The sequence below is a fragment of the Rhagoletis zephyria genome, unplaced genomic scaffold (assembly GCF_001687245.7).
Source record: "Rhagoletis zephyria isolate East Lansing unplaced genomic scaffold, Rhagoletis_zephyria_1.1 Rzeph_scaffold_10351, whole genome shotgun sequence".
NCBI lineage: Eukaryota > Metazoa > Arthropoda > Insecta > Diptera > Tephritidae > Rhagoletis > Rhagoletis zephyria.
In genome coordinates, this window is record NW_016167429.1 from 1 (window position 1) to 21,505 (window position 21,505).

A 21,505-nucleotide genomic window follows, 5' to 3' on the forward strand; every position below is an offset into this window, starting at 1 on the left:
CTGTTTTGGGAACGCCCTACTACTTCAGTCCAGAGATGGTATGAGTTAATATTTATTTAGTTTAAGAACAATTCTTATTATCAGAATAATAGAGTGCACGTATCCAATTTTTTATTCAAATGGAGGTACTACCTAGGGTTCGAACANAAGAACAATTCTTATTATCAGAATAATAGAGTGCACGTATCCAATTTTTTATTCAAATGGAGGTACTACCTAGGGTTCGAACAATACTATCGATATTGAGTAAGCATCGATACTGAGGGTATAAAAATGAGTACTTTAATACTCGATACCTTATTTGGTGATTTTACTCGATACTTTGCAAAGTACTCGTAGTATCGAAAACTTTTTATAAACATACTTTTTACATTTTTTCTTTGCTTATAAGGATTACTATCATTAAATTTTGTTCATCACTTAAAATAAACTGAAATTTCGTGTAGTCTGTTGCATAACATAAACGAAATACGTTAAAGTTTAATGGCCTTATTCATAAAAAATAAAGTAGGTTTAAAGAGCTCAATAAAATGACATTTTCCTACATTTTTCAGTTTTTAAACTTTTTTTTATGAATAAGGCCATAAAACTTTCCGCAAAGTTCACGAAAATGCAGAGTTTTTGGAAACCTTTTGGGTATGCAGTTTTGTAACCTATTCAACTTTACGTGTAGCCTACTACCATTGACTTTTAATTCAATCTTGCCATTACTATACTAAAATTGAATAGGCTACAAAAATGCATACCCAAAAAGTTTACAAAAAATCTTAATAAAATTTGAAATTCATGAAAGTATATATATATATATATGTTTGTATGTATGTATGTACATTTAACGTTAAAACTACTTCTTACGTGAAAGTAAGTTCTGCAATGAAATAAAAATCAAATATTTTAAAATTGTATTGTTTTAATTTCAAGAAATAACTATCCCAAAAAACGTATTTTAATGAGTTCGATACTGAGTAGTATCGATACTTTTTCCCTGATACTTTTACAGTATCGATACCATGAGCTCGATGACAGAATGAGTACTCAGTATCGATTCCAAAGTCTGAAATTTCGAACCCTAGTACTACCTGGACACGATAGCGGAGGTCACGATTTGTAGCATTTTAGATGTAAAGTAGCTACGTACGTAGCAATCTAGCACGCATATCAAACAGGTAGGAGAATTAGAGCAAAAACAAAATTTGTGTATTTTGTTGCAGCTTCTGGTATCTACAGTGTCAAACCAATAGTCTGCTTTTTTTAAATGTCATAGTGGACGATGTGAAATATAAACAAAAACGTAAATAAAAAATGTAATTAAAAAAAAAATAATAATAAAGAATTGGTTCCACTTTCTTTCTTTGTAAATTTGTTGAATTCCAGAAGCATCAATACATCCTTTTCCGGTCCCAAAAATCAGCGTTTATGCTCCTATGTGACGTTTTCACAGTGGGGGGCTAACTCAAATTCGGCAGTTAACTTTAATATTTTGTACTGAAAGCCTGTACTTAACTGCCGAATGAAAGTTAACTCGTCACTGTAAAAGCAGCCCTAAGTTAAGCAAGATTCAGATACGAATACATTTTGCCAATTACGAATTTCGAGAAAAAATTAACAATATTTGGCAGGTTAGATACCAGATAATAAAAAAAAATATCAAATCAGCTGCTCTCTGCTACCAATGTTTAATATGTCTTTGGCATATAATTTTCTTATTACGTAAGAGTTCAAAAATAGTTACTAAAAAATTAAACGAGCTCTACCATCTTTAACAATAGCCACAAGAATTGAAATACGTACATTCGAGCTAAGTATTTTGTAATAACCGGCTTCAAAAAAGGAGAAAGGTGATCAATCCGCCGGAATATTTTTTTATGTATGATACCGGATAACTTTGGACTACGTAAACCGTTTTCCATAATTCTTTATAATAATTTTTTATCGGAAAGCTACCTCAAGGGTGGTCCCATATTAATTAGGCTAATGATATATAGTTTATAATTTTTATTTATTTTTTTAATTTCAGTGCGAAGGCAAGGAGTACGACAACAAAAGCGATATTTGGGCCTTAGGCTGCATTCTTGGCGAGATGTGTTGCCTCAAGAAGAGTTTTGCGGCTTCAAACCTCTCGCAATTAGTATCCAAAATAATGGCGGTATGCTTATAAGGCCTCGCCTGTTTCTTGCATATTTCTAAATATTTACATGCATATCTTTTATATTTGTCATTGTCGTTATCATAAAATTTAGGGCAATTATACTGCCATACCTACAGGATATTCTTCAGGGCTACGGAGTCTTCTGAGCAATCTTTTGCAGGCAAGTTTGAACAAGAAGAATGCACACATAAATACATACATATCGAGCCCTAGCCGCCAAAAAGATATAGATATGCGACCTGTTTTTCAAAATTTTCTTTTTTTTATGCAGAAATGTTCCTATAGCATCTGATGCATTTCAGCATTAAAAATCAAATTTTGAAAAACAAAATGTCGCTTATATCTTTTTGGCGGTAAGGGCTCGATATATCCTCATTTGTAAGCAGCTCTCGTAAGTGCAATTTAATTTTAATTTCGCAGGTAGATGCTTCTCGACGGCCAATGGCCTCGGAAATATTGGAGTATTGGATTCCATTGATATTTAGAAATTTGGGGAAGAATAAAGGGTACTAATACCTAGCTATGTAGATATATTAGATATGCCTATACATACATACATACATATGAGTATTTCCAATATGGCGTTACGTGACACTCCCCTGAAGGAGAGAGTGGTCCAATTGCTCGAAAAATATAGTCGTAGGTATACAGTAGTTTTGTAACTAGACCTAAGAAGGTCCAAAAATTTAAGGCAATGTAATGCAAAACAGGTGAATTGTACTAAAAGTGGTCCAAATGTAATGCATAAGGTACGAGATTTGTTCTAAAATTGGTTACAATGTCATGCAGTAGCGGACAATGGGTATGATTAACGATTTGCTGATATGTAGGCACTTAGTCAACGAATTTTCATGTGCGGCGTTGGCATGCAGAGAGAGTATCCGCTTAAAAATCTGAGAACCCCGGTTCGAATCGCAGCTGGCGCAAGTTTTATTTTTCACTATTAGTAGTAGCGATTTAAAGATATTATCTAGCAAACATATGCGCTGGCGTGGCGTTACAAAAAAAAAAAAGAAGTGGATTTTGATTGGGTTAAAAAAATTACAACACCCTGCTAATGGGCAATACTTACGGTGAACTAGATTTCTGTGGCCAAAAATCGGGACATTTCTAAAGCATCGAATCCAAACATACAATTTTGTTTTTAGAATAATTTAAAAGGCTTAATACAGTTTTATTTAAAACAAAACAAAGAAAAAAATTAAAATTGTGTAATATTTTTTTATGAAAATATAAATCATTATCTAAAAAAAACGTAAATCAAAACTTCAAAATTTGTAGAACATTTATAAAAATTCGACGAATTTGAATAAATGTTCGTCCCAATTCTTAAATCATTTTAATCAGATTTTCTAGAATTGTTTTGAGTATGCCATGTTTTGAAGCCCATTAAATTTTAGTTGAATAAACTGCAAGTTGGAATATGCTTGGACTTACCGTTGATTTTTGGCAATTTTTTGTTCACGCATTTTCTTGAATACACAGTATGTTCAAAAATTTTTTTGCATGGAGAAAATGAGCAACACCTTCTACAAAATTCACCAAATTATGCTCTGATAAATACGGTTTTTCAAAATATCTCCACCCTGGCGCCACCTAAAGGGACCAATTTTGGCAAAAATGTTTCTGCTTACATAGCCAGTATATATTATAAAAAGCAGCCAAATCGGCTCATAAATAAGTTACATGTAGGACTTTTATTTTTTTTTTTCGCGTTAGACTTTTCGCTGGAATCGCCCATATATATGTATGTGGATAATAGCATTTTTGAAGTGAACCTTCTTTAGCGGTGGTAGTGAGCTAAAAAATTGTTACGTAAATTGTGTGATACTTGCGCTCCAAGTTATCTCAAAGATAGAGACGAAGACAAAGTCGAATACGAATGCAAAGAGAAATGCGAAGTCGAATACTAATATAGCGACCAAAACGAAAGCGAATACGAATGTGAAAAAGAACACGAGACGATGACGACGACGACAAATGCGAAGAGGAATACGGCGATCAAAATGAAGACGAATAAAATACGAAGAGGAAGACGGAGACGAACACGACCACGAAGTGGGATACGAACAGGAAGTTAAAGTTAAACTTGAAAACAAACATTTATACGAAGACGAATATGAAGTCAGACGAATAATACATATTCCTGCTGTATTAAACGAATGGGAAATGAATCGAAGGAAGTTTCACTTCAGTAGTGTGGTCCAGGCGCATACATTTTTTTGTCCCTTTACTATGTACTGGATGATTATGTAAATACATACATACATACTTATGTACATATGTATGTACATTCAAACTTTTAGATATTCCTATAAAGAGGATATATTTGCATCAAACTCCGTTCCGAAGATGAGCGCCGAATTAAGATCCACAAAAGAGGATGTGGAGCTCAGTTTTAATTTGGAAACAGATAGATCCACTCAAGCATTGTCAGAGCTGCCAACTGGATGTACCGAAATGAGGGAGGTGATGAATGCTGAAACTGCTGTCCCGAATGAAGTCCTTTATAAGCGGTCTGTTAGTGAATCATCACAAAATTTAAATTGATTAGTTTTAGCAAAGATAAATATAATATTTTACTTCAATTAATTAAACCTCGTAGATCCGTTCTATACCAATTGAAAGCGTTCGGAAACAGTTTCAACATGAATCCCATACAGTTGCCACCAAAATCGCGTATACGCACTGTCGCCACAAGTGATTCACATTTTGTAGTAGTAAACGATGGTAAGAATCGTGTGTTTAAATTCTCTCGATAGGGAAAAAATCACCCCTATTCTGGTTGTCGAAAGTCGTTCGTTGAATTATGTCGTAAATAAAGCGACTGATTTATCGAAGATATCGTATTTCTCTAAATTACCGTTATATGGGATGTGGGCGTGGTTATTGTCCGATTTTTTAAAATTTCGGCCATTTAGTATGCTGTACCAAGGCCAACAACTGTGTCAAGTTTGGAGGAAATTGGTGCAGCGGTTACCAAGAAGATATACACATGTAACCCATTTTCCAAAAATTTATAATATTCTTATTTTTCGTCTACAAAATATTGTAAATATCAATTTTGAGTGAATAATCTTCAGCAGTTACTAAAATATCGCAGTTTTCGTATTTCTGAAAATTACCGTTATATGGGAGGTAGGCGTGGTTATTGTCCGATTTTGCCCATTTTCAATACCATCCGTCCCGAAAGAAGTGCACGTACCAAGTTTCGTTAAGATATCTCAATTTTTACTCGAGTTATCGTGTGCACAGACAGCCGGACGGACAGACAGTCACCGCTTAATCGATTTCGCTTTTCATTCTGATCATTTAGATATGTATACTTTTGTCAATATCTATCTCGATTCGTTTTGCCTGTTACAAACAACCGTTATGCGCAGAAAGTTATAACAACCTTGTGCACAAGTGCGCTCGGGTATAAAAATGTGTAGTAGGTTATGTCATTGGTTGCCTCATAACCCCAATGCAAATTTCAAATTACGACGAACGACTGTCGTTCCGACAATCGGAATAGGGGCGAATATGTATGCATATGTATGTATCTGTTAAAAGCGATTTTGTACTGCTAAAGATGGTTCCGTCTATGCTTGGGGAGAGGGCACCCATGGCCAACTTGGATCTACATCGCTTGAAGCATGGAAGCATTACCCTAGCCGAATGGAGAGTGTCCGAAACCACCACATTATAAGGTATGTATGTAAATACTTTATGGGCGAAAAAACTAGTTTCCTGCATATCTTTCATATTCAAAAAATTTGTACATATCTGTGTTCGTAGGTTGGCTTTAGTATAATGCAGCATTCGCAGCATACGATTGCTCACTGGCGCCGAGCCGTTGAAAAACTTTTGGCAAATAATCGTGCAAGAAATAGTTCCGATACTAGCAAGTCAATATTCTTATTAACTCTCATGCATGTTTTTTTTTGTTTTTTTTGAAGAACACTATTTTTGACCAATTTTGTTAAAATCAAGGGGTAATTTTGGCCCAATGACAATATTTTTTTCGTGAAAGGGAATTACTTTAGCTTTCAAAACCATGCTGTTTAGTATGAAAATGCTTCTGTTGAAAGCGCTACCATCAATTTCCTCTAGTTCGATAAATGGACCGCTTTTTCGAGAACTGGACTCGATTCGAAACGAATGAAATAAAATGACAGCCGTTTTCTTTCCAATACATTTTTAATTGAAAAAGCGAGCTCGTTAGCGAATGTCGTAATCTGAAAAAGAAATTCCGAATCGACTTTGATTCGATCGCCGATGCCCTGATTCGGGTCCTGACAGTTTTTTAGCAAATGAGCGACATTTCATTGTGAAATGATGGATGGAAAATCGCTTGAATTATTTTACAACTCATGCATGTTCTTGCAAATTTCTTCTGACTTAAACACTATCCAATACAGTGCTTGCGTTGGAGATGGGTTTACCATTTTACTAGCTCAATCCGGCACCATTCTCAGTTGTGGCGATAATTCAAAGTATGCGCTCGGACATGAAGATAACAAAACGTTCCACACCCCGAAAAATGTCAGCAAATTACAGGATATACAAATCGAAAAAATAGCATCCGGCACAGCACATGCGCTTGCTTTAAGCGCCGATGGTTCAATCTATGTTTGGGGTACCAGCGCGTACGGCGCTCTTGGTCTGGGCAAATTACAGACGCAGCAGTACGTAGACAATTACATACATACATACATACATAGTTCATAAGTACATTCAGCAACTGAAATGAATTTTCTAACTACCAACTTTTCTTTGAAGGAGAACTCCACAAAAAGTACTGCTGCCCCATGTGAATGGCAAGGCGGAGAAAATTTTTTGCGGCCCCAATGTTTCGGCAGTTCTTTTCAAAAACGGCGACTTGTACCTCTGTGGATGCAACAAATACAGGAAGTTGGGATTTAAGAAGAATATCACAATAACAGCATTCGTACGTACAAAATGCCGAATCTCATCCTTATATATGTATACATAAGTTACTTTTTAAAAAATGTATGCACTACGATTCAGTTTGGTACCAATCTATGGAAAAATTAGTCCTGCGGATAAGGACTGGTCATAAAATCCATAAAAAATTTTAGGAGAAACTTTTTTGCTATATTATTTTACATTCATGCCTACATACATATATAGTAGATACATAATATGTACATTCAGATGTAGATGCACCTGAAATGCAAACAGACGTAACAACATCGTAAATGAAATGGAAAAAGTTGTGACTAATATTTTAATTTTGTTTTCATAAAATGATCTTTGGGATCCGCATGTTATCAAAAACTCACCACCACATGACCGTGACGTAGACGTTGCTTCCCTCTCTTTCTATCAACAGCACACTTGATATCTTTCTACGTACTTCTACGCTACGCTACATACACGTTCGTGGGTAACCGCGATCTTAACCTGTTTATAATGCCACCCTGACCTTTTTTTTAAAGATTTTTTCTATTTCAAACTTTGAAGTAACTGTAAACAACACAAAAAGCGCTCCTATGTAACAAGTTCCGAGTACGTTGATGCTAGAAACTGCCAAATTTTACGATGCAAGGGTCAGATTGACTCAAATGGCATTAGTGTCGCGTGCTCTAAAAACTTTTTAGTGACCCTCGTGTGTATACCCAGCAAAAAACACGATTACCACAGAAACGAAAGTGGAAACGAGCTAGGCGATGGGAATCGCTTACCCTTTCGCTTCAAGAAGGCATTATTTTAACATGGGCATGTCATTGGCCGTAAGCCCTTACCCGCAGCATTACCTTCGAACGAAGGGAGAACGCATGGATAAACAGAATCCAGAGAAGCGAACAAAAAATGCCTTACGGAGAAACTAATGTAGATTGCCTAGATAAGTACATACTTATTTATTTGTATTAAATTGAAATCTGAAATGGTCTTAAAAGATTAAAATTAATTCAAATTTTTATAAATCAGTTTTTATACATACATATGTATGTATTTAGGTATTTAGATTTTACTTAAAAACCGGTATGTACATACATGCATATTTAATTAAGCTTAAAATTGTACTTCCTCACTCATGTACTTCACTTCATTGACTGACTTCAACTTCGCTGCAAATTGAACAATGCAAAACATGATTTTTATGCGAGACAAATTTCCACAGAAACTAACGGTAAAAAAAGATTTTTTGGATATTCATTCTATTTTTCAGCTGGCTACGATGTAGCATTCTACTTTGCATTCCCCGAAATGAAGCAAAGAGGCGAAATAAAAAAAAAATATTCTAGGACATTCTACTTTGCCTTCCCCGAAGTGAAACAAAGAAACGAAATAAATAAAATATTGTAGGACATTCTACTTTGCATTACCGGCAATGCCTAAAAGAAGCGAACAAATTCGAAGGCATTATAACGCTATGCCTTCTAGAACACGTTACCACTAAAAGCGATTACCGATTTTTTGCTGGGTATGTACATACTAGAGGTTTACGCCGACAGGCTTTGCGGCGGCGGCGTGGTCAACTTGAAAAAGAATCGGCGGCGGCGGCGACGCCGGCGCGTCTGAAAACGTCGGCGCTACTGCCCATTAGGTAGATCCAAAAGAGACATAAAGCTACTAATCTTATCATGTCATCTCGTCAGCGTTAGGCATTGGCCATGCCAATTCAGATTGTAATTGTATTTAATTAATTCATTGAATTAGTTTTAAATTAAAACTACGTTACTTTCTACTTGAATTAAAATGTTGAGTGTCTGCTGCTGATGGATGGGCAAACAGAAGAAAGTCCGACGTATATAAATAAATATATCTCTATGTTCTCTACAAAGCCGTATATGTATACTACTGAAATTTAAAGAAATAAAAAAATTTAAAATGTTAAGTTATTGGGGTAATTTATGTCGCTATCAAAATTTTTTTGCAATAATCTTATCATCCGTTATGTTAAATTACGGAGTTGTTACGATTCTTTGCGGGTCATATGTATATTGAAAACAAGGTTTGGTCAACTTCCACCAGAACGGGCCTTTCTGGCCACTTATAGGTAGCTAAAATATCCACTAAAATATTAAGCGCCAAATTTTTGTAAGGAGAACTGAATGTAATGAAAAATAATAGTAATTTTCACGAAAAATGGGGACTTTAACCCTGTGTAGAAGACATTGCGATGCGCGGGAGCAAACGCCTCCTTGGATTTGACCACCACTTGGGAACAGGGCTTCCAACTATACTTAGCTATGAGGATAAAAAAGTGCCAAAATGTGCCAAATAGAAAAATATAACGTGTTACCTATGTTTTTTCTGAGTTACGCTTTTTTGGAAATGTTCAGTGGCCCAAATTATGCGAAATAACTCCTTTAAAAATTGAATCCTCTTTTCGTAAAATAGTGTCTTTATACGAGTAGTATTTAGTTCCTTTAAACGATGTATTTTAATGTGCATACATCATGAAAATTTTGTACAAAATTCCTTAGGCGCCGAACGCCGCCGCCGCCGCCGCCGCGCCGATATTTACGTAACTCGGCGGCGGCGCGTGAGAAATGACAAAAAACGGCGGCGGCGGCGGCGTGGCTCGGCGGCGTATACCTCTAGTACATACATATACACACGAGGGTCACTAAAAAGTTTTTTAGAGCCCGCGACACTAATGCCATTTGAGTCGATCTGACCTTTGCATCGTAAAATTTGGCATTACTCAGAACGTTTTACATACGAGCGCTTTTTGCGTTGTTTACAGTTACTTCAACGTTTCAAATAGGCAAAAAAATGTATCTTTAAAAAAAGATCAGGTGAAATTATAAACAGGTTAAGAACCCGGTTAGCCACGAACGTGTACGTAGCGTAGAGTGTGCTGTTGATAGAAAGAGAGAGAAGCAACGTGTGACGTAGTGGTGGTGAGTTTTGATAATTCGCAGACCCCATAAGATAGATCGTGTCAGCTGCCACGTTCTCCGCTTTTACGTCCGTGGGTAACTGCGCTTTAAGTCAAGGCGAATTTATATAAGATGTCCATCTCACGGTTGACCAAAGCTCACTCATGCCAGAGGTGAAGTTGCAAGTCTTTAGATGCTCTTTCCACTTCTTCCACATGTGCATGCTCACAAGTTGCCGAATCTCCGTATTGTTTTTAGTTATTTATACTGGTTCAATGAGAAACCATTATTAAAAACTTCAAATACGTTTTTATCGCATTTTTGAGTTATGTCGTTTTTCCTGCAAACCAGCGTTATGAACATATAGCATTCGCACATTTATTTAACCGAAGCCAAATTATATTCGGCCCCTGGTCAGACAACGTCTAATATTAGAAATACGGGTTTTCTAACAGCAGTCGGCCGTTGGCAGACAATGGCAAACATCTGAGTGTATTTCTGCCTGGAAAAGGCTTCTCATAAACCATTTGCAGTTTGGAGAAGGCGTAAAATTGTAAGCCACCCATTTGTGATATAACTCAGGATAAGCTCGGGCAAACACTTGCCAAAAGTGTATGCGCCAAACGTTATTTTTTACAAATGAATTACTCGCTCAAAAATCGATTTTCCAATTAAACCAGCACGGTTAACTGGGTTCCCGGATGATTTAAACAAATGTGCGATTTACAGCTCAATTAAGCCGTATTTGTTGACCAAACTGAAAACGTTCCCAAGACAGTCGGGTCTAAGTAACCGACCAGATTTATATCTGGCAAGGACTGTCACTCCAGCAACACTCCCCAAAGTCTTTGGGGAATTTGTATGCTGCTACAACAACAACAACAACCAAACTGAAAACCCATTGCAATATAATATTTGTAACTTTTCCATCTGTTCTCAAATACAGAATCTTCGCCTTTTACACATACATATTTATATGTACATGTGAGACCATGAGAACCAGAGGAACTTATCTATAAAAAATGTAATGCGAAGTATCGAAAAATCGCGTTTTTTGCAAAGAAACAACTTTCACTCAGGCTCAAATTAAAGCTAGAACTCTCGACTACTATTTCTGAAAAAACCACCCCTGCAAGTTTACCTGATGGTCATTTATAGTCGTTTATTGAACAGCGAAAACTGATTTATCTTCTAGTTTTTATTTAGGCCTGAGTGAAAGGTTCTATCACCTTTTCTTTATTTGCTAAAGCTTCTCAAATATTGCATTTTGATATTATGCGCTAAAAATGTACACAGAGCTTTTGTTTACCTTTCAGTAAAAGCTGGTTATAATTTGTTAAAAAACCTAAGGTAAAGTCGCCCTGCCCATATGATTAGCATGTGCTACGAAATAGTTTTTCGCATTTTCTTATGAACGTATTATTTTGAGTTGTGACTCTTTTGAAGAAGGTGTGCGATATGTATGTGCGTATGTACATTAGAGTGGTCCAATTTTTGTATGGGGGAAAAAATTACATCCTAGAAAACGGGCACCCCCTTAGCTTTTTTCCTTCTGATATTTCAGTTTTCTACTGCAACCAATAGAGGGTGCTCAACGACCTTGAAATGCGCTATTGGATCGCTGTGAAGCTGGCAAAAATATTGGTGATTTTTATAAAAGGCTACTGATGCACTGACAACTGAAGCTTGTGACATTTCAATAGATAATTTAAATTTTAAATGTTCTTAGGTTACTTAACAAATTTTTTGATTAATATATGTGCCCAATACTTCTAGAGTAAAATATGAGAATCATGAGCATCCTCTAAATGGATAGATAAAAACGTAAAGTTTGGTACCAGAACCTCTTTCGGCAAGAGGAAAAATTTTGGAAGGCCACTCTAATGTACATACATATATGCAATTTTTTTCTATTTACTAGTAAATTAGCTTCACCCATTTAATAGAAAAAACTTCAAATGCCACATAAAATCATTGAGGCGAGCTTTTCTTCGATGCATACCGTATTACTGCTGGAGGGTGGTTGGATATATACAATGGGGCGCAACTCCGAAGGACAACTCGGCATTGGACACACTGGGGAAATGGATCGGCCTATGATGGTGGAATTCGTTAAGCATCGCAATATTGTTGTAAGTACTATGCATTTTTTTTGTTAATAGATTGAGATTAGATGCAAGGTTTTATTTTAGAATTGCAAATGCAATGATCAAGGAACGTTGGTTACATCTGACGACAACGTCATCACCTTCTGGGGCACTAGAAATGGAATACCAGAGTTTGAGGATGGAAATTTCGATAAGGTCTGTTAACACGTTTATGTCCGTTTAATTTCACTAAGGCAAGCGTACATTGACAGTTACAACTTGGAGGTGAAGGTTTTGATTCAGAAATCGGTAATAATACTGTGGCGTTTACAAATTTTCTTGCCTCGGTTTATAAATCAGAGCTGCTTTTGGAACCGGTCGATATTTTAGCGTAAGTAGGTGTATAAAAATACGGCTTAATGCTACCCAAAATTGTAAATTGATATCTAGTTTGCACACCTCAGAGGAGCAACGCCAAAAGGGCTACTTCATACAGGTAAATAACATTTACATATTGCCGCACAGTGTTTTAGTAATGGTAGACACTACAACACCTTTGGTATCGTCCCTGGAGGAGCCTCAGTGAATTAGCGCTTGTTCGAATTGCAATCACAACCGCAGTGTTGCGCGAATTATTAAAGTATAACGTTCGGTGTCAATTTCTAGCAACGTTTTATCAATCGAGAAGTTGCAACAGACTTGCAAATCATCAGCGCTGCAGTATTGCCGCTTTTATTACGTGCCTGGAAGAGGGCCTTAAGTTTAATAATAAAAGCATCTTATTACATTTTGCATGAATGTAACTTGTTTTATTATAATTCAAATGTTACTTATTTGACTACAAAAGACATGTTCGTAGTATAATATTTTGGAATTGCAAGTAAACCAAAAAAGGAAAGAAGCAATTAGAATCACGACCATGATTGCGGTGAATCATTGTGTTCTATTTCCCCATTTCTAATGACTGATTAAAATGCAAATATTTGCTTTCTTTCATATGTGGATTCCGGCAAGAAAATCATTGACTTGCGATCTGACATCTTCCTTACACACTACACACAATTATTTTGATTGATTCACCATTCGCAATACAAAATTAATCAAATGTCTTAACCAAACTTATGAAAATTCACAAATAAGATGTTTGTAGTATGACTGAAAACACATAATGCAATGCATAATAATAATAATAATAATAAAAGAGCTTTAAAATTGTAAACGACATTTAAAATATGCCAATGCGGAATTAGATTTAGTAACGAGACATTTGGCCGCCATAGCGTCCTCCACTGCCAAACATTCCTCCAGCTGTGTATCCACTATTGGAGCGTTCATTGTAAGTTCGATCAAAGCGATCTTGTGTGGATGGCATGGGACGCCAGCTGTTTTCTTCCACCGATTTCTGCCATGTTGAGTTACTGTGAAGGCTGGACATGCCATTGCCGACGTATGACTTGACACCACTTCCGCCAGAGCTGCCACTCAAGTGTGTAGATGATGCCCAGACATTATTGCCACTGCTAGAGTTGCCGTAACCATTTGAGTTGTCATAGCGTTTATTACCAGATGAGGACCTACAAAATTAAACAAAACACATTAAAATAAGCCCCGCACATCTACCATTCGAATACGCTTACCTTATGTCATCGATACCGCCACGGCGATAGCTTCCAGAAGAACGATCTGTGTCTAGATAGCGACTTGCGGTAGCCTTATGAATTGTAGAGCTGACATCTCGGCTTGTGTGGAATGATGAGCTGCCGCTATTACTTACTGCGGGAACATGTCGAATTTCAACTTCGCGTTTGTAGTCGTCACGTGAGGACTTGCTTGTACCATAATCGTCTAAGATACGTTTTGATGAAGACGACGAAAGATATTCACTGCTACGCTTGCCATAATCGTCTGAGCTTCGCTTTGCCGGAACTACAGAATAATCGTCTATAGCTGAACGTTTGGTACCGCTCGAGTAATCCATGCGTTTGGACGAAGATGAATAGTCATCAATGGCGCGCTTCCCGGATGAAGAACTAGTATAATCATCACGCTTCTTATCATAACTAGGGGTTCACAGTACGGAGAATAAGTATTTAATTAAAAATAATATTAAAAATAGGAAAATAACAGATTTTGTTACTGTATATTAGGGCTGGGAGTTTGGAAGTTTTAACCGAATATCTTTAATATATTAAGAGGATATCCGGACAACAAATTATAACGTATATTAACTGGATATCCGTATTTTATTCGTATCTGTACACGAATATCCGAATATACGGAAAGCCCCAGCCCTACTGTATATAAAGCACTCTTAAATAAAAATTGGTATGGACTTCTAAAGGGAAGTCATTCTAAAAGGCCTACCCAAGAAGGGCAGAATAAAGTGCTTCCCTGAATGGCTTCAAGAAGGGCTTTTTCTATTTGCAATATACGTGAATGTGTAAGTTTATATTATTTAACATTACAAATGAATNAACGTATATTAACTGGATATCCGTATTTTATTCGTATCTGTACACGAATATCCGAATATACGGAAAGCCCCAGCCCTACTGTATATAAAGCACTCTTAAATAAAAATTGGTATGGACTTCTAAAGGGAAGTCATTCTAAAAGGCCTACCCAAGAAGGGCAGAATAAAGTGCTTCCCTGAATGGCTTCAAGAAGGGCTTTTTCTATTTGCAATATACGTGAATGTGTAAGTTTATATTATTTAACATTACAAATGAATTTCAATATGCAGCTGTGTATAAAAGAACTCCTCCAAAAAGGCATTCTAAAATACGTCCTACAAAAGTCTTCCTCAAAGTCCTTCTATGGGTAGCTAAATAAACAAGGCCTTCAATTTGTGCCACTCCATACAAAAAATCAAAGAGAGTGGCAAGCCTCTAAACTCTCACGAAGGCCCTTTGGAAGGGCTTTTACCTAATGAAATTATCTACTGTTAAATCCTCAGAAAATGATGCTTAATAGCTTGAAAGAAATGGAAGGGATGAAAAAATGGCATCCGCATCGTTATTATTGCATTATTAATAAAGTGGAATAGGCAACAAAAATTTTTAGCTCGTGTTTTTCACAGGGCCTACACCTCTACTCATTTGGCTTCAGTAAATGCCAAGTTTTTTTCGATGATAAGTACTCCCGTCGTTGATTTCATACCGATTTGAAGTTACCAAGGAGTAATTAATATCTAAAACTGACCAAAACTCTATTAAAGGCCAAAAATAGTTAAAACAACTCTAAAACACTCATTACTGAAATTCGCTTTGTTGTGAGTATGGCAGTTGAAATTTTCTCGCACAACCCTCGTGGTAAGACGGAATTTCATTTAATGAGGTCGTCCTCCGTTAAAATAGAGGTTTCCGATGGTTTTACTAATTAATTTTTTCTTCCACATAAATATGTGGCTGCTGTGTGTAGTGGTCATAACTATGACTGAAAAATTAACAATTTCTGGTATGTATCTTTAATATTTAAAGCTGCTCCCGTAATCGCTAATAAAACTCCCAAATGAAAAGTGGGTGTTTGCAAATTTGAATTTCTTAATATTTCGCGTATTGCAGTATTTGTAATTCTAACAATCGCCTTGTAGGGCGAATAGCTTGAATGCATACCAATTTTGAAGGAAGAGTATGGACTTTATAAGCATATTTAAGCTGAGACATGTTACAATGTTTGTACAATTTTTACCTTCTCGACGATGTTACGAGACTGGCATCAAACCTTGGTGGAGGAGGCGCCTCAAAACGAGAATCACTTCCAGAGGACCGCTTCCGATCGGACACATCGGTGTAGCGCTCGGTACTGGATCTCTTTGCCAGACGTTTAATGGGGTCCTCTCGTGCGTGCATAATCCTTTGAAGTACGCGATTCAAATGAAAATTGGGAAAAAGACAATTGAAAGTATTAGTGATTAAAAATAAAAATATATTAATTTAAAAGACACGTCTATACGATTCGACCGTTTTTGAGAGATATGTTGCATCACCTGGCTTACTCAATATCTATGTACATAAGTAATACTGAGATGAATAACACGTTCTCGCGATATAATCAATCACATATGTATGTATGTATAACTTCTTAACAATAATCACACTTTGTATACATCAACACTCTGCAATCGACACACATCCCGAGACATTTTTGATGCGAAGCTGCCTCGCCTCACTGGCACAGTTGACTGAAGTAGTAAATAACGGTCTCTGTTTGTGCATCGGGTAAGTGTGCATGTATGTATGTATATGAGGGTGTGTATATATGGATATAGTATTGTAAGTTCTAAAAAAATTATTAATGTATGTGTAAACGCGTTCATACTTCATTTGTTGACGTTTTAGCTCGAGTCGTTCCAATTCTATTTTCTCCCGCTCGAGTTTTTGGCGCTCGCGTTCTAAACGCAGCAACTCTGCTTTCTCTTTCTCTAATCGTTCGCGTTCCTGTGCTAGCTTGCGACGTTCTTCAGCCAGGCGAGTTTCTTCTTGGCGCTGACGCTCGCGAATTTCCCGCCGACGACGTTCTTCTTCACGCAGTTCGCGTTCACGCTCTCGCAGACGCTGTCGTTCTCGTTCTTCTCGCAACTGTATATACTCTCGCTGCCTGATGCGTTGTTCACGTTCGCGTTCCCTCTGCCTTTGGTCCCTGATATTGCGATCGTTACGATGGCGGTCATTAGAGCGGCTGCGGTTGGCAAGCTGCCGAGTATTGCGATCTTTGGGCCCTTCCCTCGAAATAGCACGCTTCTCGCGATTGCTAGTCACGCTCTTCTCTTTGTCTTTGACCTTATCTTTCTCCTTGTCCTTATCGTCTTTTTGGTTATGCTCTTTCTCTTTCTCTTTTTCTTTCTCTTTCTCTTTATCGCGCAGCTTCTCCTTTTCGGCATCAGATTTCTTCGATGAATCGTCCTTCTTACTGGTTTCACTAATCTTGCGTCTATCATCGCGGGTCTTCGAAGTTGTGTCGTGAGACTTCTTATCTTCCTCCTTCTTTATGCCATCTAAACGGGATTTAGAACCAGCTGTTGAGCTGCTACCGATTTCGTTCTTGGTACGTTCCACAGAAATGATCCGTCCATGGAGTTCGGTGTGATGCAAATGCTCGATGCAGCGACTGGCATCTGCCGATGATGACATTGTTACGTAGCCATAACAACGGGTGCCTGGTGTCCGCGTGTTAGTGACGACCTTAGCGCCGATCACCTTTCCATACCTTGAAAATATGGTTTTCAGATCGCTGGCTCGTGTTAAAGAAGACAGCCCGGAAACCCAGAGATTGCGGGAAGCAGTTACTTGCTTTGCTGGGGCCGATGATTTCGCCGAGGTATTGGCTGAGGACTTTTCTGCAATTTCCATACAAATAATAGTGGAAGAGTAATGGTGAGCACACATTCAAATANATAATAGTGGAAGAGTAATGGTGAGCACACATTCAAATATTTTGCGATTCGTTTTGAAAGTCTTTATATATATATGTATACATTTTTTAAAATTAAAGACACAGAGGATAAAAGCTGTCCTTTTATATATAAAATTTGTTTTAAAATTTTTATATTAAATGCACTTTGGAATGTTTCCCTATACAGAACTCAGCAAAAAAAATGTGAACTTTAGATTTGAGCACGAAATATGTATAGTGTTATTAGATTAATCGAATGTCATGCTGTGTAAAGGTGGGAGTCAACTGTTAAAGCTTTCTGGTTCCGGCTAAAAATAACTACGGTTGTACCGCCACAGCAAAGTGCTCGGGAATGATGTTTGTTTCTTCTCAAATCCAGCATACNCACTTTGGAATGTTTCCCTATACAGAACTCAGCAAAAAAAATGTGAACTTCAGATTTGAGTACGAAATATGTATAGTCTAATAACACTATCGAATGTCATGCTGTGTAAAGGTGGGAGTCAACTGTTAAAGCTTTCTGGTTCCGGCTAAAAATAACTACGGTTGTAGCGCCACAGAAGAGCAAAGTGCTCGGGTATGATGTTTGTTTCTTCTCAAATCCAGCATACAGAATCTCCAAAATTTTTCAACACAAATCAAACACCAGTTGCTGGAGTCACCCCTCGACGGTGCTGCCAGTTGTTTACATCATTCGATTCGGAGAGCCGAGGCGTAAGGACGTTGATAGGTGATGATGTAAAGTTGGTCCCGTCCGCATGACACGCATGTGTATGCCAGTTCGGGATTCAGACGCAAGAGGCAGGTAGCTATTGAGGCGGCGGTACCAGCCCCTCAGTTGATCCAGGTATACCGGCTTGCTTGGGTAATTCCGCTTCCGCTATGTTGATGGGTAGTGGACATCCGGACGATATTATCACGACGAGTACTGAGGCTGGTTCTCCCAATATCGCGGTGTACATCGCTTATAACTTTGGCGAGGCGCTGCTTCCAGAATCGGGATCTACGTTCGGCTAAAACGTCGTCCTTCCAGCCAGTTGCTGTTGAAAGAAGCACCTGCATATATTTATTTTCCCGCATACAAGGATTTCACTACAGCAAATGTCGAAACCTAAATGATTTAGCAGCAAGAACGAAATCATTGTTGATATTTTGATGCAGCATGGAGACCTTTAATAATGCCTGGATACCGATAAGACTGGAATCAGGACATTGATTGCAAGTGGAACACAAGTATTTGTTAGCTCGGTGCTGGAGAGAAATCCCTTTGTACTGCAAAAATTGATTCAGTGCTGTACTAGGAACTGCTCCGGTTATATTTTTCCTAGATTTGATGCATAAATTACACTAAAGATGCCGCACCGTACTGAATTCTTAAATGCGTTCAAGCTCTATATCTAGGAGTTATTAAGTTCTATGTCCACAATAAAGTTTTTTCTTTATTTTTTAAATAAAGAAATCTTGAATTTTGTTGTGAGAGTGAACTCCCGATCAAATGATTTTATAACCTTCAAGCACTACCTACAATAAAAACTTGGCTAAGTTCACACTTTCTTTGCTGAGTCTTCCACTTAATTCAATTCATATGTAACTTTTATTTCAAAAGAGAGCTTATTACTTTCTAACCCTGCATGATTGTGATTTTCGCAATAACACTTTCTGCAGATGGCTTTGTTATTAATCTGCTTTTTTGGGTTAATTACCTTTGTCATCCTTTTGCGATGTTTTGTTTGAAGATGATTTATGTTCACTGTTTTCAGTTGGATAACCACGAGTACAATACATTGTGGGTTGAATAACAAGTTGAATTCAGCGGGAAAAATATTAAAAAAGAAATGATATTAGTAAAATGTGTCGACGACGTCTGCCTTAAATTTTAAGTCAATCTTGCAGAGTCGAATAGTTGTTGATATGAAAAACTTATATCAGTTATAAGATATTGAGCTTTGGTTCAGATTTCGGAAGGTGGATTAGAAACGATCTTAACTGTTCTGTAAACATTAAACTGCTCCAGTGAAAGTTCAGTATTTTTGGTAGCGCATCTTTTGAACGTCTGCTACTCCTTGATTAGAATGTATAGCAATGCCGTCCACGGGCAGTCGACTTCCCATTTATTATTCTTCTTCTTCTTTTGTTGTAGGTTTCTCACAATACAACATTCTACTGGTATCTTTCCAAATGCTCAACACTATAACTGGTATAAACTCTCATACAACAAACTGATTCAAAAGTAATTATTGACTGCAATTTTCTCATCCATTATAAAATAGGTTTTCATTCTATGGTGATGTTCTAGGCTTCTACACTTTGGCATTCAACCAACCTATCGTCCTTCTCCTTTCTGTCGCCAGTTTTCTCATCTTTTCTCTTCAATTTGTCTTCCTCATTCTTACTATTTTTACGTTCGTCCTTATTGCCGCTGGAAATACTTTTAGACGTCTTTGAATCCTTTGAAGCTGCCGCATTTTTGCTGCTCTTTTGCGTTGAACTATTTCCTGAAGCGGTGCCCTCAGCATCGGCTATAAATAACCGGTAAGTAACGGCGATTTACGGGTGAAAATAGTTATTTTTGTTAGTTGTTTTAATTTTGACTTTGTTTGTTTTGCTGTTGATTTCAGTATAGATTTCTATCAGCAATATATATTGTATATATGTTTTTATGCTTCACAACAAGCGTTTAATATCAGCGTCCATTTTTGTTGCGGAATTTGCAACTCGTTTAAAATTAAATTAAACTCAGACGGTTTAAAGAAATAATAAAGTGAATGATAGTTTATAGAACTTTATACANTTTATGCTTCACAACAAGCGTTTAATATCAGCGTCCATTTTTGTTGCGGAGCTTGCAACTCGTTTAAAATTAAATTAAACTCAGACGGTTTAAAGCAATAATAAAGTGAATGATAGTTTATAGAACTTTATACATACAGTATTGGACATNTATTTATTTTTAAGAATTTTCAATTAAAATTTAGTTCATTTTCAGACAAAACCCATATAAACCCATGTTTTAAACTTTTTAAAAGTCCCTTTAAATTCCCTTAAATTTCAAACTTTTTTCTCAGAAGCTTTAGAATTTTTTTGAATACACAGTTTTATAGCGCATTCACTTTTAGTCCAATAATGTGCAAGTTTCAAGTCGCTAAAGATTACCGTTGATTTTTTAGATTTTTTTTTTGTCTCATTTGCTTCCATATAACAACTAAACACAATTTATTTTTATATGGCAGAAACCCGCAACATCCTCGGCGAAAAAAATTCTAACAAATTGAAACATGTACATTATTAGACTAAAATTGAATGGGCTATAAAACTGTGTATTCAAAAAAATTCCACCGATTCTGAGAAAAAAGTTTGAAATTTGGTTGAAAATTTGTTGCACTTTTTTGCGGTCTTTTAAAAAGTTTTAAACTTGAGTTTATGTGAGTTTTGTGAGAGAATGTACTGTATTTTAATTGAAAATTCTTAAAACTAAATAAATAAACATGAGTGGTAAACAATATGACTTTGAAATGGGGGTGCTATTGTATTGGCCAATGCTGTATGTATGGGCATACATATGTATGTATGTACGTACATATGCTTCGTTTTATAAAAATACTCACTGCTCTTTTCCTTTTCGTCTGGTGCCTATAAAACAAAAGAATATAAAAATAGGATTTTTAAAGAATATTTTAGATAAAAATATTCAAATACACAATTGAAAATTTCCAACTAGTACCTACTTACATACATACTTTTAAATGTAATTAAATTAAAATAAACAAAAAGAAACATCGTTCTACCCTTGATACACTGTATCATGNTTCGTTTTATAAAAATACTCACTGCTCTTTTCCTTTTCGTCTGGTGCCTAAAAAACAAAAGAATATATAAATAGGATTTTTAAAGGATATTTTAGATAAAAATATTCAAATACACAATTGAAAATTTCGAACTAGTACCTACTTACATACATACTTTTAAATGTAATTAAATTAAAATAAACATAAATAATATAAAAAAACTTTTTAATATACAACGCTTTTATAAATGGA

The 21,505-nt window shown here is 36.5% G+C and overlaps 2 protein-coding genes across 2 annotated transcripts; one reads left to right on the forward strand and one right to left on the reverse strand.

Moving 5' to 3' along the window:
- Window positions 1-5: 5 nt before the first annotated feature.
- On the forward strand, window positions 6-13,087 carry LOC108376394 (serine/threonine-protein kinase Nek8-like; the record flags this gene model as incomplete). The annotated part of the gene is made up of 13 exons (XM_017632597.1): window positions 6-38; window positions 2,018-2,146; window positions 2,241-2,309; window positions 2,570-2,655; window positions 4,456-4,665; window positions 4,755-4,879; window positions 5,724-5,841; window positions 6,553-6,819; window positions 6,914-7,082; window positions 11,934-12,119; window positions 12,180-12,290; window positions 12,347-12,465; window positions 12,525-13,087. Coding segments are annotated over 13 exons (1,758 nt in total), but the record flags the coding sequence as incomplete, so codon positions are not given.
- Window positions 12,861-21,321, reverse strand: LOC108376395 (SAFB-like transcription modulator; the record flags this gene model as incomplete). The annotated part of the gene is made up of 7 exons (XM_017632598.1): window positions 12,861-13,648; window positions 13,712-14,134; window positions 15,765-15,929; window positions 16,395-17,412; window positions 19,172-19,218; window positions 19,792-19,987; window positions 21,297-21,321. Coding segments are annotated over 7 exons (2,196 nt in total), but the record flags the coding sequence as incomplete, so codon positions are not given.
- Between the last annotated feature and the right edge of the window lie 184 nt (window positions 21,322-21,505).